A 21,706-nucleotide genomic window follows, 5' to 3' on the forward strand; every position below is an offset into this window, starting at 1 on the left:
TTCAATTAATATATTACCAACCCCGCCCCCACCAAAAAACACCTTACTGTCCAATAAACGTATGAGTGAAATCTAAAAATATGTCAGATGTTCACTGAAATCAGTGTTATTATGACAAGTCCAGACATAACATGCCAGTTTTCCTCAACCTGGTGCCATCCAAATGTGTTGGGCTGCAACTCCTATCATCCCCGGCTCACCTAGCCATTGTGGATGGCTGCAGGACATGGCACAGCAAGAGTGGAACTGCTGTTCTGGTAAACTACAGGTTGGTAGTTTACCAAAATGGTAGAGCAGGAAAAAACAGTATACCAGAAACACTTCGTTAGAAAAGGCTGCACAATGCCTAACCAAGTTTTAAGCACTCTGTTTTCTTGTGTGTGTTTTTTTCAATGTTTTGCTCATAAAGCACCTTCTTTCCATTTTTCTTCATTGCTAGCACTGTAACTGCTTAGAAGATCCATGGGGAGGGGGGACAGCAATCCATTTGAAAGTACACACAGTTCCCCTTTCAAACACACTGTACATATCAGAATTAATTTGGTGATCACAAAAGCAAAGAGCTAAGAACATCTTAGCATGAAGAGTACAGAATGGGTTATCTTGCACTAAATCCACTCCACCTAATTCACATGGCTCTCCTTTACAAAGGTCATTCTAACTATCTAAACACACCAGCTATTTTAGCACCCCACTGCCTCCCACAGCCAGCTAATCACTGAATTACATGATAGCTCTGTAATATGCCATAGTTAAGTGGAGGATGAGACCTCTCTTAACCAATTTTCACTTAAAAATCACTGTTAAAATGATAATATAGTCAACCTCTGAACCAATTGTTTTCAAGTGCAACTCTTCTATCTAATTGTTTAAGGCCACATCAGGAACATCCACATCAATGTTTGGTTCTGGTTTTGCAGTATGATGGCTCCTGCCAATTGCAAATTCTTTACCTTCTTATCAGCTAAGGCACAAACCTATGCATGTTTAGATGGAAAAAGTCCAACAATTCCTAGCATTCCCCAGCCTTCATGGCTGGCTGGGGAATGCTTGGAGTTGTAAGACTTTTTTTTTGTCTAAATATGCACAGGATTCCACCTTTAATCACTTTTTCTAAGACAAGTATTGTGCCATGTACAGAAAATGGTTGGTTAAGCAATTGTTTGTGTGATCTGTAGAGCCATGTCAAGAGAGTAAACCACTAGCTTTCTAATGTAAAGAACATCATATTTTACATACTTTTTAATAGTTTAATATGTTATAGTTTAACATGACATAAAAATACAATCTAGCCTTGCCAGAATCAGATGTAATGACCCTCATATTTGATCATCTTTATAAAGAACCATGCAACAAGAAAAAGAGGTGTTACCTATGAAACAAGACTGATTTGACGAGTGTGACAACGTCCCGACTTGCGTTGTATCCAGCACAGACAATGGCAACATGGATTGTCTAAGGGAATAAAGAAGAAAAAAAGCAGTGGAAGCAAGGGGAAGGAAGATCAATACAATCTTTGGTTTTTAGCATTCATTAACAGGAAAAACACACATGACAGTCGTATCTATAATGACAATTGTTCTGAGTGGGTAATTTATAGTTGTTTAATGCTAACTCATTTCTGGTTTGTTAAACTATGTTAAATAGTTGTAACACCATGTACACTTTGAAATAATTGATATATGGTACCTGGAGTTTTAATTATTTCTTATATTAATTATGCAGGAACAGCAGATTGCAAAAAAAAAAAAAAAAAAAAAATTGATACTAGCTTTCCCAAGCCCAGAAACAAGTTGAGCCTTCTCAAGCATAATTAACATTTAAAAAAAAAAAATCACCAGGAAGAGTACACTCATTTCAAGTAGACAGATAAGAACATAAACAAAAAAGGTAACTTTAAGATCCTCTTGAAAAGCAAAAACATTATCCTGGGGAAAAAAAAGAGAGCATTCCTGTTGGCTCTAAACCTATTGACATAATCTTGGGCATGGGGAGTACCATACTAGTGGTGTAAGAGGATGGAGAATTTAGGAAGAGCACCTATGTCCAGTAGCAACTAGACATTGGGTGAGAATTCTGAACAGGTGTGTTCAATTGTGCAGGCATCCCCTGCTCAAATTCTACTGAGGAGAATCAATGGTAGGAATAGTCTCCTGCAAAACAAAGCAAAACAAAACAAAACACCTTAATTCCATTCATACCCTAAGCCCTACATTTTCTGTTAGCCCATCCCTCTCCCCCAATGGGGAAAAAAGTCACCTTGGGGAAGAGGCACACATCGCAACAGACCTCTCACTGGCTGATCTATCCAACCAAGTGATTTGTAGTTCATGATCCCCAGCAGGAAAAGAAGCACATGAACAGACATTGTTGTGGATGATGGTTAGAAAAGCAACATTGAGAAGCTGTGATTATGAACAGAGAAGGGTGACTGAAAGCAATGGGGAAGGTGATTTAATTCTTTCCTCGGACAGTGTTTTTTCACTCTTAATAGCCTCATTCCGAGCTGGTTTTCCATTGTGGGGTTCCAGATGTTTATTTCTGTGGGTAAGTTTGCTCCTATGTGAATAAATTACAAATCTGCAGAAAATGATATTTTTGAAGTCCACAGTGAGAATTATAGTAATAGAATAACTCATAAATATGACATGATTACTGAATACCTTGATATCTTTCCCTGTACCTAGCTATTAAGGTTGCAATCCCACACACAATGCCTTGGAGGAAGTCCCTTTCAACTCACTGGGGTTTATTTCCAAGTAGATGTACATAGGATTGATATGTAAAGGAGTGAAACAGGGATGAGAAGAGAGATCTGTGTCCCAATACTCAATTCTCTCTCCTGGACTAACCAGATTCAACCTGGAATACCTTCCCTCCTTAATTGTTTCAATTTAGCTTTCCCCCAGTAATGTCTTATATTATTCACTGATTCCCATATATACAAAGAAGCAAATTATCTCATCAAGCTATGTCCTCTAAAGGCATGGTAGAGAAAACAGAGGAAATGTGTCTGTTATTTCTGGTTTTAATTACTTTCTGACATACTGAAACCCATGCAAACAGTAGAGACCACTGGTTCAAGTCTCACTGGGTGGCCTTGAGAACACTAAATAGTATTTACAACGACAACAATAATGACACCATCACAACAGCAATAACAATAATAATAAAAATTTAAAATCCTGCTGAGATCAGACCAAAGATCCAACTTGTCCAGTTTCCTGTTCCCAACAGTAGCTAGCAGATGCCTGCGGGATGCCTGCAAGCATGGCATGAAGGGAACAATCTTCCCCTTTGTATGTCCCAACCATCTGGTATTCAGGGTTATACTGTCTTTGTAACACAGAGATTACATTTAGCAATCACGGCTAACAACCATTAATAGAATTATCTTCCATAAATTTGCCTAGCCCCTATTTAAAAAATTATCTAAGCTAGCAGCCATCATCACTTCCTGTGGCAGTGAATTCCAAAAGTCAGTTGCACATTGGGAGAAATACTACTTTCTTTTGTCTGTTCTGAATCTACTACCCAAATATTTCAATTGGTGTCCCAAAGAGTGTTTTGAGATACAAATGTCTCCCTACCCACTCTCATCAGCATACATCATTACAAAATATATATTTATAATACCCTCCTCTAGCCATCTTTTTTTTTTTTCTAAACTAAAAAGCTTTGAACACTTTTCCCTTTCCTTGTACAGAAGGTACTTAAACTCCCTGGTAATTGGAGGTGGTCTTTTCTGAACGTTTACCAGTTCTGTGATACCTTTTTGAGATGGATAATATGGCCAAAACGTCCAAACGCAGCCACACCATAGATTTATAACATGATGCTAGCAGTTTTATTTTCAATCAAATTCCTAGTTTTAATAAACTCAGAACAATGATAAGTAAGGTCCGATGGCGAACAACTATAATGAGAAAGGGAGTCTAAGATGGGTGGGAGTTTTAATAAAAGGAAATTCTAAAGGCACAATTACAAACAATTCCAACAAGAAAAGAAGGTGGAAAACAGCAGAAGAAGCCAATGTGGCTTCACAAAAGCTTAGAGATGACCTGAAAACAAAGAAGGGCACATATAGGAAGTGGAAGGAAGGACAAGCAACAAAGGAAGAATACAAGCAGGTAGCACAGAATTGCAGGGATGGCGTCAGGAAGGCTAAAGCTGAGAACGAGCTGAGGTTAGCGAGGGACGCTAAAAACAACAAAAAGGCTTTCTTCAGCTACGTGCATAGTAAAAGACAGAGGAAAGAAATGGTGGTTCAAGTATTAAATAAGGATGGCAAAATGATAACAGATGACAAAGGAAAGGCAGAAGTGCTCAATTCCTACTTCGGCGCAGTCTTCTCCCAAAAGAGGGTCTATGACCGCCCTGGCAATGGTGAAGTACAGGCAGGATTGCAGCTTGATAGGCATACAGTCAAAGAACACCTAATTACTTTGAAAGAGTTCAAATCTCCAGGGCCAGATGAACTACATCCTAGAGTAATAAAGGAACTGGCAGAACTCTCAGAACCACTGTCTATTCTCTTTGAGAAATCGTGGAGGACGGGTGATGTGCCAGATGATTGGAGGAGGGCTAATGTTGTCCCTATTTTCCAAAAGGGCAAAAAGGAGGAACCTGGGAACTAGAGATCAGTCAGTCTCACATCAATCCCTGGGAAAATTCTGGAGCAGATTATAAAGCAATCCATGTGTAAGCACCTTGAAAACTGCAGTGATGACTCAAAGCCAACATGGATTTGTCAGGAACAAATCCTGCCAGACTAATCTGATCTCATTTTTTGATCAGGTAGCCTCCCTTGTGGGCTGTGGGAATGCTGTGGACATAACATACTTCGACTTCAGCAAAGCTTTCAACAAAGTACCCCATGATATCCTCATTACCATACTAGTTAAAAGTGGGCTAGATGAAACAACTATCAGGTGGATTCACAGTTGGCTACAGAATCGGACTCAAAGAGTGCTTCTCAATGGGACCTTCTCAAACTGGGGAGAGGTAACGAGTGGGGTACCGCAGGGCTCAGTCCTGGGCCCAGTGCTCTTCAACATTTTTATGAATGACTTGGAGGAGGAGGTGCAGGGAATGCTGATCAAATCTGCAGATGACACAAAATTGGGCGGGATAGCTAATACCTTGGAAGACAGAAACAAAATTCAAAGTGACCTTGATAGACTGGAGCCCTGGACAGAAAACAACAGAATGAAATTTAATAGGGATAAATGCCAAGTTCTGCACCTAGGAAAAAGAAACCAAATGCACAGTTACAAGATGGGGGGATACTTGGCTCAACAATACCACAAGTGAGAATGATCTTGGAATTGTTGTAGATTACAAGCTGAACATGAGCCAACAATGTAATGTGGCTGCCAAAAAGGCAAATGCTATTTTGGGCTGCATTAAAAGATGTACGGCTTCCAAATCCCGGGAAGTACTAGTTCCCCTCTACTCAGCACTGGTTAGGCCTCATCTGGGGCACTGTCTCCAGTTCTGGGCACCACACTTGAAGAAGGATGCAGACAAACTGGAGAGGGTTCAGAGGAGGGCAACAAAGATGATCAGGGGACTGGAAACAAAGCCCTATGAGGAAAGATGGAAAGAACTGGGCATGTTTAGCCTTGAGAAGAGAAGACTGAAGGGAGATAGGATAGCGCTCTTCAAGTACTTGAAAGGTGGTCACAGAGAAGAAGGCCAGGATCTCTTCTCGATCATCCCAGAGTGCAGGACACAGAATAATGGGCTCCAGTTACAGGAAGCCAGATTCTGGCTGAACATCAGGGAAAACTTTCTGACTGTTAGAGCAATATGACAATGGAACCAATTCCCTAGGGAGGTAGTGGGGTCTCCCACCCTGGAGGCATTCAAGATGAAGCTGGACAGCCATCTGTCAGGGATGCTTTGACTTAGATTCCTTCATTGAGCAGGGGGTTAGACTCGATGGTCTTATAGGCCCCTTCCAACCTTACTATTCCATGATTTTATAATAGTTTTCAATATTGAATCCCCCCTTTCTTTTTACTACTCCTGCACACTGGGTTAACATATTTAAGTGAGCTGTCCAAAATTTATTCCCTGGGAAGCCACAGCCCAGTCAGGATCCAGTGCAAATTTTATTTAGAAGGCTTTGGTGAGGTGATTTTGTCAAAAGCTTTTTGGAAGTCCAGATGTCTACTGGATCACCCATATCTACAAACTCGCTGACATTCACAAGAATCAAAAGGTTTGTGGGACAGAACATTTTCCTGTAGAAACTTTGCTGCTGCTTCCTCTGCAAGGCTTGTTCTTCTATGTGCTTAACCATTTTAGCTTTAATAAAGTTTTCTACCAATTTGACTGGGACAGAAGCTGGGTTGACTCAATAAGCTCAAACAATCCAGGATCCATTAAAAAAATAATGGTGTTACATGACCTTCAAATCCTCTGTAAAGGAAGTTCCATGTTTTCATTTAAAAACCAGCAATTTCACATTTGAGTTTTTCTTTTAATGAACTCTTGAGTGAATGCTATCCTGCTCAAGTTACTCATTAATTTGTATTTTATCAGTTAGCTCCAAACTTCATACTTTATCACTTTTAATTGACATAACCCCTCAGATTTCCTTCCTGAAAGAAAAGCTTCAGACATGAGTATCTTTCCAAAATCTGCAATCTTGCAGTTCCCCTTCAGTCCTCCTTTGTCATCTAAAGATCCTACTACCTCCCTAGCTTATTCTCTGCTCCAAATGTATTTTTTTTAAAAGTTTGTTCTTATTTTAATACATTTGCAATTTGTTCCTTCAGCCAATTTCCCAAACAGAAATAATCACAATTTACCTCTAAAAGTTCTTGCAAAAACAGATATATGGCTTGGAAAATACTTATTTATGTGTTTATTTTTGAACATTAAAAAGGTGCTGTGTAAGTTACTAACACTGTTAAAATGTATTATTTCTTGTTCTTTTCATTGGACAATCCTTGAAACACAAAAAGAAGGGATGCAACACTAAGCCTTGCTCACAGTCTGCACCTACTTGTGAGTAGCTGAACAGAAGCACCTGCTTTTCTGAGTGCCCCTACTCAATTCCTTGGCTGCCTTTACCCTAAAGGAAAACCTTGCAGTCCTCCTGTTCTGGAGCCTTTCCATGTTTATAGTGGGCTCCCAGACAGTGACCATGTGGCTGGTGAGAGGGGAAGCTTTTAATCTTCAAGATTCCATAGAACTCAATGAAACAGTGCCATCTAGTGGCTGTTTTAATCCCATAACATTCCAAGTTTAAAAAATGATTCATTAGTTCCGGATCTATTTGAGATGGAATAACCAGGAAATACCTCTGGATGTGCCCTGGAGGTTAGCGACATCATGAAAAGGACCCCCAAACTTCCGTGAGTGAGCAATATCAATAGCAGGATAAAAGCTCTGTGTGAAGAAGACTCTTGTGACATCCCTAATTATTACCAAATGATTGAGTAGTTGCAGAAATATAGTGCTGTTTTACCCTCCTGCTTTTTGCAACATCACATAATTTTCCTTTCACTTCCTTTTTCTGGCCTTCAGTCTCCCCTACCTCAAGCAAAATGCAGCTCAAATAATCTACCATGGAAAACACACCATAGTAATGCGGGGGTGGGGGGCTCTCATGTAAACACATAGCTGGCATTTCCAGTAAAAGGGTAAATGATGAGAACCCTGAAGGCAAATCTGATAATAGGGATCTTTAAATTAAGGTTACATTCTGTCACTGAATTACTGTGTGAATCCTTTAAGAGGGAAAAGTGAAAGCTATTTCACTATTGAATTACTGTGTGGTTAAGAGATAGGTGCACAGCAACCACAAGGAAGTTTCATATTTTACATTACCATTGCCTGTGGCAAAACACTAATCTCCTGCTGAGCAAGTAAATTTATTGGTAAAAGTCATTATAATCTGGAAGGGCATCTAATCTAATCACCCTTTTTAGCAGCTATTCCCAAAATTGGTTGTAGCACCATATATTTTCAGGCCTTAAGAGATTCAGCCTACCAAATTTCAACATAAGCACAAGAAAAATGGGAGAGAGTTTATTTCTAGACTTTCCTTTCTTCTAGTAAAGAAAATTGTGATTCCCTCCCTCCTGCAAAAAAAAATACATAGGCATAGAATTTGGATCCTAAGCCAATTCAAAGGTCATTCATAATTCCCACCCACCTACAACCCCCCCCACTAGTTATTTTTAAAGGTTCTGAAATATTTTTGAAGCACAGAAGGCTCATCATAAAACAGAGAATGGAAGTGGACATTACACAGCACCATAAGTAATCATTACAGCTCATGTATGATTGCTGTGGAAAATGTGGTCTAAGTGGACTGCTGTAACAAAACAGTGAAATAAAACAGTGTAAGATTCTCTTGCTACTGAAATGCAGCAGACTTTTTATATATCACAAAAGATATCCATCTGAAGAACATTCTTTGAAGCTCTTTGGGGGTAGGCTGGGCTGCCAAAAACAACAGCCTCATGACTCCTCTCCTTCCTCCATAATGTCTAATAATGACATTATCATATTTCAAACTATCTAATACTTGTTCTACTTCACTGGATGCTGATTGTAGGGTTAGAGACAGTGTCCATGTGATGATGTCATATCCTGTATCATCAGAACAAGTGAGAGAGGAGAAAGAGCAATCGGATTGCTGGTTCTGGCAGCAACTACACATTTTTCAACGTCTAGTTCTGATTGCAGATATGCTAAGGTGTGGATGTTTGTTCTTCTTGCATTGTCTGGCTTGCTGCCTGGTCTCCGGACTGCTATCGGAAAAAATGTTAACTGGATTCATATCTGTTAAATCGAAGAACAGATACCTTTTCAGGGAAGTAATGACCTCTTCGGCTGAGCGCCGAAGAATTGATGCTTTCAAACTGTGGTGCTGGAGAAGACTCTTACGAGTCCCCTGGACTGCAAGGAGGTCAAATCAGTCCATCCTAAAGGAAATCAACCCTGAGTGCTCAGTGGAAGGACAGATACTGAAGCTGGAGCTCAAATATTTTGGCCACCAAATGCGAAGAGAAAACTCTCTGGAAAAAACCCTGATGCTGGGAAAGACTGAAGGCAAAAGGAGAAGGGGACAGCAGAGGATGAGATGGCTAGATAGCATCACCAATGCAATGAATATTTGAGCACACTCTGGGAAAGAGCGGAGGACAGGAAGGCCTGGCGTGCTATGGCCCATGGGGTCACGAAGAGTTGGACACGACTTAACGACTGAACAACAACAAATCACACAACTGCTGCAGCACAGGATTTCTCCACCTCTAGTAGCTACAAAGATTCTGCAAACTTTTAAATGTAGAGAAGATGAGTCTGGGCCCTCCAAAGATCTCAAATTAATAATACAAGTGGTGATGTGGAGTGCTCAGGGTCCCAGGCACTCTATTCAAATCCCCTTCCTTCCCTAGTGTTCTTTTTCTCTCTCTCAAATAGTCACTCAGCCCTTAGTACCCACTGAGCCTGCTCAGTCCTCACTCTCATGTTTTGGGGGATCTTTATCCATTTGGGGGTAGAAGGTGAACACACTTGTGCTCAATCCCAGCTACATTTAATTATTTGATGTCCCCACTGATATCTATAAACAGTATCTGTCCTCATCCCTGGGGACATTTTAAAATAGGGATGGCAGAGAATTCCACCACGGACTCCACTGAGGCCGGATTCTTTTGAATCTGGCCTCTGGAGTAGGGATGGCAGAGAATTCCGCCACGGATCTCGGTGAGGCCAAATGCCAGTGCATTCGGCCCCCCGAACTCCGTGGCGGAACGGCCTGCCACCCCCCTGCCTCCCGTGGATCCCCCCCTGGGACGAGACTTACCTGGGGCGGATCTTCCGGGCGGTGCGGCTCTGGCGGCAGCTGGTCTTCCGACCGGCCGCCGCCACCGCCGCCATTTCAGTCTTGTTAAAAAAAAAAAAAAGATGTGATAGGCTACGTAAATCTTTACGTAGCCTATCATGGCTGATGGTTTTAAAAAAAAATACAAAACCACGTACGCAAATGGCGGCGGCTACGGCCACCGCCATTTGTGTTCCTTATTTTTGGCTGTCTGAATCTACGTAAATATTTACGTAGACTATGACAGCGAAAATAAAGGGGAACGCAAATAGCGCCCGCTACGTAAAGATTTACATAGGCTAAAACGGTGAATCAAAAAGGGACGCAAATAGCGGCCGCTATGCTATTTGCATTCCCCTTTATTTTCGCCGTCTTAGTCTACGTAAATATTTACGTAGATTCAGACGGCCAAAAATAAGGAATGCAAATGGCGGCGGCCATAGCCGCCGCCATTTGCGTACGCGGGTTGTTGTTGTTGTTTTTCCCCCAGAGCCCTCCGCAGCCGGAAATCCGGCTGCGGAAGGCTCTGGGCTGGGCTGCCCAGCTGCTGTGGAGCACAGCCGGCCATCAAGTATTCTGGGCGGGAGGAACGGATCGCCTCCCCCCCCCATCAAGGATTCCGGGGGGAGGGACGGAATGCCTCCCCCTCCACAATCAACATAATCTGTGAAAGGTAAGTCATTTTCGTACATCCCTACTCTGGAGTCCATGGTGGAATGGGTCCACCTACCTCTGCCTCCCGCCGGACCTGCGCAGAGCTGGATCCTCGTTGCCGGCCGGCTCCGTACAGCCAGCGATATGGCCGCCATTGCCGTGATATATTAGATATATTATGCAAATATCTATGTAAATACAAATGCGTAGCCTATTGTGTGAATAACAGGGATGCAAATGGCATAGCAGATGCCATTTGCATCCAGATCCCTTCCTGCAGTGAATGAGTGTTCAGCGATACGGCACGGCAATGGCGGCCATATCGCTTGCTGTACGGAGCCGGCCAGCAGCTACGTGGAGTCGCCGCAGAGCAGAATTGACCAGAAAGGATTCCAGGGGGAGAAACAGATCGCCTCCCCCCCCCGCGGACCCCCCCTCCAGACTGGCAGGTAGGGGATTTGTAGATCCCTATTTTAAAACAACTTTTCAGTGTAAACCAGGCACTTATCTATCCAGAATGAGATGGTTCTTTCAACCACCCACACACATACACAGACGTGTGTGTGTGTGTGTGTCCCCTCCTGTTCCAGTCACCCCATTCTATTCTCCCACCCACTTATCTATTTTTTTTTCTGTACCACTGAGTTATAATGGAACTGTTTTGGATTTTTTTTTTTTTTGCCCTTGTAGGACTTTTTCCTCCCTAAAGATTTTTTGCATATCTGCAAACCTTGAGGTTACCTTGAGTTTGCTGATCTCTCTCTCTTGTGCATGGGTGGTCCAGTCCATACACTCTTGTGTGCTGGTGGTCTGGTTTTCCAGCAGAGGTATCTGCTTATTCTTCTCTCTTCCCGTGGGTGGCACGGGAAGACTTCAATCAGTATTAGTACATATGATTGTTTCTTTATTCATAAGCTCAGAAGAATAGATAGTAAACATTTGGGTTTTAGAACCTAACAGTTCTCTTGACAAATATGATCCATTAGACATTTATAATACAATCCTATGCATGTTTACTTGGAAATAAGTCCTGTTATGAGCCTTATACCCAGATGAGTGTTCATAGGGCTGCAGCATTCATGTTACATGTTGACAGAATCTAATTTCATTTTCTACTGGAAAAGCACATGGAACAGGAGCACACAGTTTCAGAGAATAAAACTGATGAGATACTTCCTTTCAGTTGTGGGTTTTTTGTTGATTGGTTGGAACTGTTTCCTTGTGGGGAAAAAATTATTCTGTCCGGCTGCTCTAATCTACACTACGAAATTAGGAAGTGAGCTTCTCAAAAGCTGCCTGAAGCTATTTCCAGAGCTTGCTGATACCATTGTTTATTGATTTATCCTTGGCTTATTCTGTTAACTTCCCCTGGAGAACATAGTTTTCTCCTGTTCAAGTGAGGTATCACCTCCTTCTTTGTCTTTTTCTGTTAAATGAAGGACTGTATATCACAAAATGAGAATCACAAATACATTTTGGAAGAAAGAATACAATAAGGGCAGCAATGTTTTATAAGTACTAATAAAATCATCGCCACAGTTAGAGTTGCACATCTTTCGGGAAACTGCCACATTTGAGGGTGCTGATATGTCCACAAAAGTTGGGGCAGGGGGGAAAGGAGGTCTGCTAGAGTCATTGGATCAGAAGGTTTAAGATGTTAATAGACAGAGATAGATGGCCTTCCCCCATTTGCCTCAAAGTGGCTCAGAAATGAATTAAATAACATCAGAAAGAACTGTTTATTTTCCTGTCCAATTTCACTGCTGCATGCCAGCCAGGTACAGCCTTAATGGGAAGAGGAGGAGAGCGTTTGGGGAGGGTGGGGTGCTGGTACAGAGATTGGTTGGGGATTGGAAGGGAAGCCAGAAATTTTTCTCCAGCTTGCATTTCATCCCAACCTGGAGAAGAACTTCAGGATTTCAAAAGCTCACCTGTCATTTGAGGTGGGCTTTCAAGAGCTCCCAAAGTTACTTTCTGAGCCTGACTTCAGAGAACTCTGCTGGCATCCCTGTTTCCTTATGTACAGAAAAGGAGCATGGCTGTGGGTGTGAAGTTAGATGGAAGGTACTGGACATCTATGAGAGTTGAAGGGGACTATAATAGATACGCCTTACTGTTTTATTATCAATATTATTATCATCACTTATATAGTCTTCATAATGCGCACTGCACTTTACAACACATACTTCATTCATTTCTACAACAAAAATGGGGGGAGGGCTGCTGTGGTCTATAGGAATGCCATCTCCCTCTGCAGGCTCCCTGTCCATGTGACTACTGGTCTGGAGTGTTTGTACCTTGTGTTGGGTCAGCGGGACAGATTGGGGACTCTGTTGGTGTACCGCTCACCCCACTGCTCAACAGACTCCCTATCTGAGCTGACAGAGGTGGTCTCTGGTGCGCTGGTGCAATCCCGCAGTCTCTTGGCTCTGGGGGATGTCAACATTTGTGCTGAGGTCACCTTGTCTGGGGCGGCTCAGGATTTCAAGGCCTCCATGACGACCATGGGACTGTCCCAACATGTCATTGGCCCAACGCATGGTTTTCTCAACTGGACATGGAGATGGTGGTCTAAAGATGGAGGACTTTGCATCAGTCCCCTTGTCATGGTCAGATCATTACCTGCTGAGGTTTAGACTTACAGCAGCTTTTCCCATCTGCAAGGGTAGAGGACCTATTAAGATGGTCTGCCCCTGGAGGCTAATGGATCCGGATGGTTTCCAGAGGACTCTGGGGAGGTTTACGGCTGATATGGCGGGCTCTCCTGTCGAAACCCTGGTTGCTCTGTGGAATGCAGAAATGATCCGGGCAGTTGACATGATTGCTCCTGAGTGCCCTCTCCTGAATAGAGCTTGAACTGCTCCATTGTATACCCCAGAACTAAGAGCAATGAAACAAAATAGGAGATGGCTTGCGTACTGATGAAGAACTCCTAGTGGATGCAATTGAATGCCACTATGTGCCTATGGTAAAGTATATTCAGGGGCAGTGAGGGCGGCAAAACAACATCATCTTGCTGTGTCTATTGAATCTTCTATCTGCCGCCCAGTGGAGCTTTTCAGAGTAGTCTGGGGGCTATTACATGCTGGCCCTAAGGACACCGTAGATCCCTCTAAGGCCTGCTGTAATGCATTTGCTAGGCACTTCCAGGATAAGATTGCTTGCATCCACCAGGACTTAGACTCCAGTGTTATAGAAGGTGAATCTGGTGAGGTATCGAGAGCACAGCCTTGTCCTGTTCTCCTGGATGAGTTTCAGCTGGTTCAGCTCGAGGACGTTGACAAGGTGCTTCGACAGGTTCGTGCAACCACTTCCGTACTGGATCCTTGCCCCTCTTGGCTGATAAAAACTGGTGGGGAAGGAACAGCTGGCTGGGCCAGGGAGGTGATTAATGCCTCCTTGCAAGAAGGAGTGGTCCCAGGCCACCTCAAAGAGGCAATAGTGGGACCACTCCTAAAGAAACCCTCCCTGGACCTGAAAAATCTTAGTAATTTTAGGCCAGTGGCAAATGTTCCTTTCCTGGGCAAGGTTCTTGAGCAGGTAGGTGGTTGCCAACCAGCTCCAGACACACTTGGATGAGAACCATTATCTAGATCAGTGATGGGCAACCTTTTGAGCTTGGTGTGTCAAAATTCGCCAAAAAACCGAGCATAACTCGGGTGGTGTGTCACTTCGAGAAAAAAAACCATAATTTCGCGATATTTATAGTTTAAATAACAAAAATGTATAATTGCAATATATAACTGTATTTAATAAACCAAAAACTAATTATTTAACTTACCTGCTTAGTGACTTCTTTGTTCATCTGTCAATCGGTTTCTTTTGTTGGTCTTGATATTATTTAACTTGTATGGGGTGCCGTGAACTAAGATAAGTGAGGGGGAGGGGGAATTCTTTAACTAATCTGCCTATTAGTGACTTTTTTGTTGCTGAATTTCATTGGCTAAACCTTCAATTGAAGGTTGGTATTTTGTACACTTCAAGCCCAAGCAAGTGCTACTAACTTCATCTGTCAATCTGTTTCTTTTGTTGGTTTTGATATTATTTAACGCTGAGAATAAAGTCTCACAAAAGTACGTAGAGGGAAAAATTGTGAGTAAAGCCATTGCTATATTTTTCAGGGTGCTAAAAGTGTCTGGTAATCGGTTCCAGGCACTCCAAATTTCCTGTTCGTAGTGGCACTCCTCTTGATTCTCCAAGCGGCACCTTTCCAGATTCTCAAGCTTTGACCTCAAGTCGACAAACACCTGAACCCAGATGCTGTCTTGAAATTCTGCAAGTTGCATCTCCAAATCATCAATTTGCATCCAGTGGAAACCATTTAATTCCAAACTACTGTAGACTACTACATCAGGATACTTAATTATTTTTATGGTCTGTTCTAGGCTTCTAAATTGATTAAATCTATCACTGAACTGGTCAAGTAACGAGTCTAAAACATGCTGGTACTTTATATGCAAGGGTTCCATTTCATTTTGTACAGCTGCACTGGCCTTCTCAAAATACTTTGTTACTCGAGGAAAATACTTATAAGTTTTAGTTTCTACATCTCGCTTGAAAATTTTAAGTTTACTTTCAAAAGCTTTTATGTATCCAAACATAACATCAATACTTTTGCCAAAACCTTGTAACTTTAAGTTCAGTTCATTAATATGAACAGACAGATCTGTAAAAAATATCAGGGTGTTGACCTACTTATCATCATTGAGCTGAGAAAAGTTTCCCAGATCCTTATCCTCAAGAAATACCTTAATTTCTTCAAAGCACTCCACAAAGCGCTCAAGAACTTTGCCTCGGCTCAGCCATCTTACATTACTGTACATCAGCAGTCCACTGTAGGTGGAATCAACCTCCAGTAAAAGTGCAGAAAATTCTCGCTTGTGAAGGGGGCGAGCAGCTATTAAATTAACTATTTTTGTAACAACTGACATTAAGTCGTTTAAGTCGGTGAATCCTGCCTTGGCACATAAAACCTCCTGATGGATAATACAATGAAAAGGCACAATCGGATGTCCAATAGCTTCCGTAAACAATTTGACAAATCCAACTTCTTTCCCCACCATGTTTGGTGCCCCATCTGTCGTCACTGACACAACTTTAGAGATATCAATGCTTAGGTCACGGAATGTTTGTATAACAACCTTACATATTTCGCTTCCTGATGTACTTGTTGGCACTGATACTAACTTTATCAACTCTTCTCTCATTGTGAGACCATCAGAATATCGACCAATAATGGCCAACTGAGCATGTGATGTGACATCAGTAGTTTCATCAAGAGAGATCGAAAAATATTTACAATTACTTATGTCTCTCTTTAATTGATGTTGTATGTTTGTGTTCAGTCTCATTATTCGGTCTTTTATGATATTTCTACTGAGTGGTAACTCAGATATTCTCTTAATAATTGCATCTTTATTCTGCATATTGTGAAATAGAACTGGTGCACATCTTAGGAGAGTTTCTTTAATAAATTCTCCCTCACTGAGTGCTTTTCCATGCTGAGCTATGGAGTGAGCAATGCTCAAACTTGCAGATGTTAAATTTGTAGAGCCTTTTATAAATTTAAGGATGGAATTAGATTTGCTCTTATAAAGGTGTAGCTGCCTGGAAATGTATTCCTTCCTTTCATCCTCACTTTTTTTCAAGAGCTGGGAATGATTAGTTTCAAAATGTCTATTTATATTCCATGTTCTGCTTACTACCGTTTCAGTACATAGAACGCAAAATGATCTGCCATTTTTTTCTATAATGCCATACATCTCGGTCCATGTCTCTTGAAAGGGTCGGCTACTGCTACTACCACTTCCTTTACTTAACCTTGGTTTTTTATTTTTTGGGTTCTCCATCAGGGGGGCAGTGACAGAAGATAGAATTATAGATAGCCTGTTAGCCCTGCAGGCAATTAGGGGTTAACTAGCCTAACTGACCACAAGATGGCACATGTAACTGTCTTTTAGGAAAGGGCAGGGTTAATAAGCAGAAATAGGGGTTAATAAGGATGCACAACAGTAATAGTGGTGAAATGGAGTCTGCACTATGCTGCAAAATGGCGTTCCTTATATAAATTAAGATGGCTGCCGCTATTTCTAATGGCGGGAAACGGCACCCATAGCACAGGCCCTCGCCTCTCCCAGCCTCCCCCTCACTTATCTCAGTAATGATGGTCAATTAGAAATCCACGACACCCCAGAACAGTAGATTGGATGATGGTTGCTGTGGTTATGTGTTTGCTGGTAATGGCGATCACAGGGCCCCCAGAGATGCGTCCCCTGCGGCATTCCGCTGCTCCCTGCTCCGCTGGCCGGAAGTGAGTTCAAAGATCCCCTAACGGCCTAACCAGAAGTCCCAGAACTAGACGCTCTGTGCCAGAGTTCTGTTGTTTTGGCCTACAGACCTCTGGCACAGAGTGTCTACACTACACTACAGCAAATGTTTCATCCTTGGCTACTGCACCTGGCCGTGCAGTAGCCGAGGATGAAATGTCCTTCTCGGCATGCGGCCCCATACTTCTCTGCATGCGGCCCCATACTTCTCGGCATGCGGCCCCATACTTCTCGGCATGCGACCGCATGCGGCTGTGTGACATTGAAAATGGCTACGCGTGTCAGTGCTGACACGCGTGTCATAGGTTCGCCATCACGGATCTAGATCCATTTCAGGCAGGGTTCAGGCCAGTTTTGGCATGAAAACAGCCTTGGTCACCCTGTATGATGACCTATGTTGGGAGAGAGACAGGGGGAGTATGACCTTGTTGATTATCCTTGGTCAACAAGGCTTTTGATACCATCAACCATGGTATTTTTCTGGGACGACTGTCTGAGCTGGGAGTGGGAGGCACTGCATTGCAGTGGTTTTGCCCCTACTTGGATGGTTGGCTCCAGAAGGTGGTGCTTGGGGAATATTGCTCGGCCCTGTGGATTCTCCAGTATGGGGTTCCACAGGGGTCAGTTCTGTCCCCCATGCTATTTAACATCTACATGAAACTGTTGAGTGTGGTCATCCAGAATTTTGGGGTGCATTGTCATCAGTATGCGGATGACACGCAGCTCTATTTCTCCTTTTCATCTTCTTCAGTTGAGGCTGTGGATGTGCTAAATCGGTGCCTGGCTGCGACAATGGACTAGATGAGGGCTAATAAACTGAAGCTCAATCCAGACAAGACTGAGATACTGTTGGTGGGTGGTTCTTCTGACCCAATGGAGGGTGCTCAACCTGTTCTGGATGGGGTTGCACTCCCCCAATGGAGCCGGTTCATAGCTTGGGGGTTCTCCTTGAGCCATCTTTGTCACTTGAGGCTCAGGTGGCCTCAGTGGCATGGAGTGCCTTCTACCAATTTCAGTTGGTGGCCCAGCTACGCCCCTATCTGGACAGGGATAACCTGGCTTCAGTTGTCTATGCTCTGGTAATCTCCGAGTTAGATTACTGCAATGCACTCTATGTGGGGCTGCCTTTGAATACGGTTCAGAAACTGCAGCTCATGCAAAATGTGGCAGCCAAATTGATAACGGGGACCGGAAGGTCTGAACATATAAGACCGACTCTGGCCCGCTTGCACTGGCTGCCTGTATGTTTCTGAGCCTGATTCAAGGTGCTGGTTTTAACCTATAAAGCCTTACGTTACTTGGGACCACAATTCCTGATGGAGCGCCTCTCCCAACACGAACCTACCCGTATACTACGCTCAAGATCTAAGGTCCTCCTCCGACTGTCTACACCAAGGGAAGCTTGGAAGATGTCGACAAGGGAGAGGGCCTTTTCGGTGGTGGCCCCCAAATTATGGAATGATCTCACTGACGAGGGCCTCCTGGCACCAACATTGCTATCTTTTTGGTGCCAGGTTAAGACCTTTCTCTTCTCTCAGGCATTCGGCTGCATATGATAAGTTTGAATCGATCCTGGAATGTCTTATGGTTATGGCCGTTTGTTTTTGAGATTGTTTGTTTGAAGTTGTTTTAGATATATGTTTCTTTTGTGTATATTGTCCGTTCATGTGTTTTTTTATGTGAATGGTTTTTAATCTCTGTATATTGTATTTTTAATGTTTTTAGTCTTTGTAAACCACCCAGAGAGCTCCGGCTATTGGGCAGTATAGAAATGTAATGACTGTAACAACATGTAACAACAACACAACTCTGTAGAGATAGACAGTCCCATTTTGCAGATTAAGAACTGATAGTAAGCAGTCATGATTATCCAACCCCTCCTATCATACAAGGCCCCCATGGTAGAGTTTATATTGTAATATTCAAGTTTTCAGCGGTCCAAGTTTAACAAATTTCTCATTGGATCTCAAAGATAGTGATGCAACAGTATATGTTATGTTACGCAATATAAGGGATACTGTCAAGGCTATCTTATCGATTCTTGTAGAACGAGCCAGCATTTTACTAAGTGGCTGCCCTAGAGCATCATCAACTTCTAACACTCACTACAAATGTGTATTAACCCATGTAATCAATTGTCTTTTCTCCTGAATACCATATTAATATTCTATCTGTATTTAGAGACCTTCTCATACTTTTTTGCTCTACTAGTATGGATTCTGTATGGCTTTCAATTTTCCTAATGCTAAATTGCATATTACCAAACACACTGCATCCTCATTGATATGACTTGTTTGCTTTTACAAAAGAAGATACAGGATATTTAATCTGTAAACACATTTCCCAATAGCCCATGTTGAGGGTATCACCCCAATAAATCCTGACTGCTCATCCATTCATCACCTTTCCTTCTCTTATTTGTACTAGGTTGCACCATGCAAGAACAAGGACTCTCTCTCTCTCTCTCTCTTTCACACACACACACACACACACACACACTTTTCTTTGCTGCAGCCATGATCAGTGTCAAAAACTTGGCCAAGACTATCCTGTCCTGATATACAGGCTGCTGCACTTTCAGAAGCATGGACCTTGATGGAAAAATCATCTGCCTACCTCGCACTTCTCCACTGCTGGCTGCTGTCCACACTCAGAGCTGTTCCCTGCCACAATGCCAGACCGCAGACTTTCGCTGTCCCCAGTTCCTTCCTCCATGGAATATGTTTTTGAGTGATTGCCTCGGCGATGGGACAGGCCCCGGCTCTGCACCAGACTGAGCTGTTTCCGAAGTGCCCGGTTTTCCTCTTCCACTTCCCGCATGCGTACCTCCAAGCTTTCTCTTTCACGTTGACTTGTGGCTGTGTAACGAGGGCTATGGGGCTGAGATTCAATCGGAGACAGAGACACCGGCTTTCCATCTGTAGCGAAAGAGTAAAACAACATATGTGAATTGAAAGAGAATTTGAAAATTATGTTTCAGAAAAGCACAAAGAGAAACTTTTTCCCCAATAAGTCCTGAGTTGCTGAAGGAACTATGCACATGATTAACATGCATAAGGCTATCATCAGTTTTTCCCCCAATGCTTCTTGTTATACAAAAGTGGTGTAACTGCTATTCCCTTTGACTCCATCCTATAAAACTCTGATAATGGTAAATATTGGGTTGTATCCAATGGGCTGTGTCGAATGTAAGTCTAACTTAAGTCTTATTCATTTCAATGGATCTACTCTAAGTAGGACTAACACTGGATATAGCCCATAGAAACCATGTGGGAAAGGCAGGATCATGTGGGAAAACCCACCCTAGGGTCAAAAATGGGTGGTGGTGGTAACATCAGTGTGATTCTTGTCACCTGATCCTGCACCTCCCACATGGTTTCTAAATTGTTAGTGTGGCATGGAATCACAGGGGAACAGCAACCACACCGCTCCCATAACACAGGAATCAGACCAGAGTGGCACCTTCCATCTTGTTCACCCGCTGTTCTGCAAATAGTCACTTGTGCGCACAACCTATATGGCTTGCTTTTGTAGGGATGGCTCATGGACCACCCATATCTCTTTAGCTCCAACATGATAGATTTGCTGTAAAGTCTATATATAATTGTCCATAACCCATCAACTTTTATCTGTAGGCGCCTGGTATGAAACCTGGGTAGGCTGCCTAGTAGCAACTGGGCCATATTTCACCACACAGTAGTCATGCTGCAACTGGACAAACAGAGTAAGGAATGTAGGAATCTGCCTTGTACCAAGTCAGGCTATTAATCCACTAGCTCAATACTGTCTACACTGGATGGTTGTGGCTCTTGGAGGGTTTCTGACTGGAGTCTCTCTCAAACCTACCTGGAGAAACCAGGGGCTGAACATCTTGTATGTAAATTATGTACTCTACCACTGAGCATCTCACTCTTACAGCTACTTCCCATATAACTGGTATCAAAATACCAATGGTTGTGGAAATGCCCACTTTATTCCTGATACACACATCGGGAGTTTTTTTCCACCACACATACTGGCAAAGACTGATGCTCTAGCAAGCCTGCACATATCACATTTTACTTATTTTCCCACACAGGTGAAATTGACACAACTGCTTGGGGAAAACAACAGGAGAATTTGCTTGTAGATGTTTTGCTTTCACCAGACTCAACTGAGTTCACCAAAAAGCATTTTGTCTACAGAAAAAATAGTTTATCACCATCAACTTCTACTTACTCCACTGTGACAATCACAACCTCAAATTCAAACATGGGATTAAGCACTGTTCTTGCTACAGGCCTATGTAAAGGAAAGAGGGATCTTTTACAAAACTGCACAGAATGTGTTTCAGTTATTCTTGTTTGTTTGATCCTTAATGCTGAGCTATCACAACAAAGTTTTTTTTTTCCAGGTGGGGTGGGGATTGGTCCATGCCAAACATTTTTTTATAACTGATACAGCATGCAAGGGAATGATTATCAGTGCGCAGGAGAGGGCCTGTAAACAACTAGCTGAGATCTGTAATTACATGAAATGGACCCAGAGGAGGGCACTTTCATTGCTTGTTCCAGGTATATTATTGCCCATGAGGGTTTAGAAAGAAGAATCTAGTCTGTTCAAAAAGGAGACCTACATCCAAGTTCTCTGTGTGTGTGTGTGTGTGTGTGAGAGAGAGAGAAAGAGACAGTGAGAGAGCGAGTGAGCATGTAAATAGGGCAATATCATCAGTGCAAATGTCTGAATATAAAGACCATCCCTCTTATTAAAGAGTTTTCTCCTAAAATTGAATACCAGGGGTCCCCAACCTTTTTGGGTCAGTGGACAGATTTGGAATTTTGAGAGTGCCATGGGCACTTTCACAAAATGGATGCCATGGGAACTTGCCCATTAATAAAAA

General features: G+C 42.6%; 1 protein-coding gene across 1 annotated transcript in view; it reads right to left on the reverse strand.

Moving 5' to 3' along the window:
- LARGE1 (LARGE xylosyl- and glucuronyltransferase 1) overlaps positions 1-21,706 on the reverse strand; it is a 522,810-nt gene that overhangs the window by 244,449 nt on the left and 256,655 nt on the right. Inside the window, exons 3-4 of the mRNA XM_084809690.1 lie at positions 19,444-19,745; positions 1,373-1,455 (exon numbers count right to left, since the gene is read on the reverse strand). Of these exons, the coding sequence (XP_084665816.1) occupies positions 1,373-1,455; positions 19,444-19,745 (385 nt within the window). The remainder of the gene's footprint in view (positions 1-1,372; positions 1,456-19,443; positions 19,746-21,706) is intronic.

Source organism: Heloderma suspectum, chromosome 7 (assembly GCF_057233095.1).
Source record: "Heloderma suspectum isolate Gila_16-S chromosome 7, 16-S_ref, whole genome shotgun sequence".
Classification (NCBI taxonomy): domain Eukaryota; kingdom Metazoa; phylum Chordata; class Lepidosauria; order Squamata; family Helodermatidae; genus Heloderma; species Heloderma suspectum.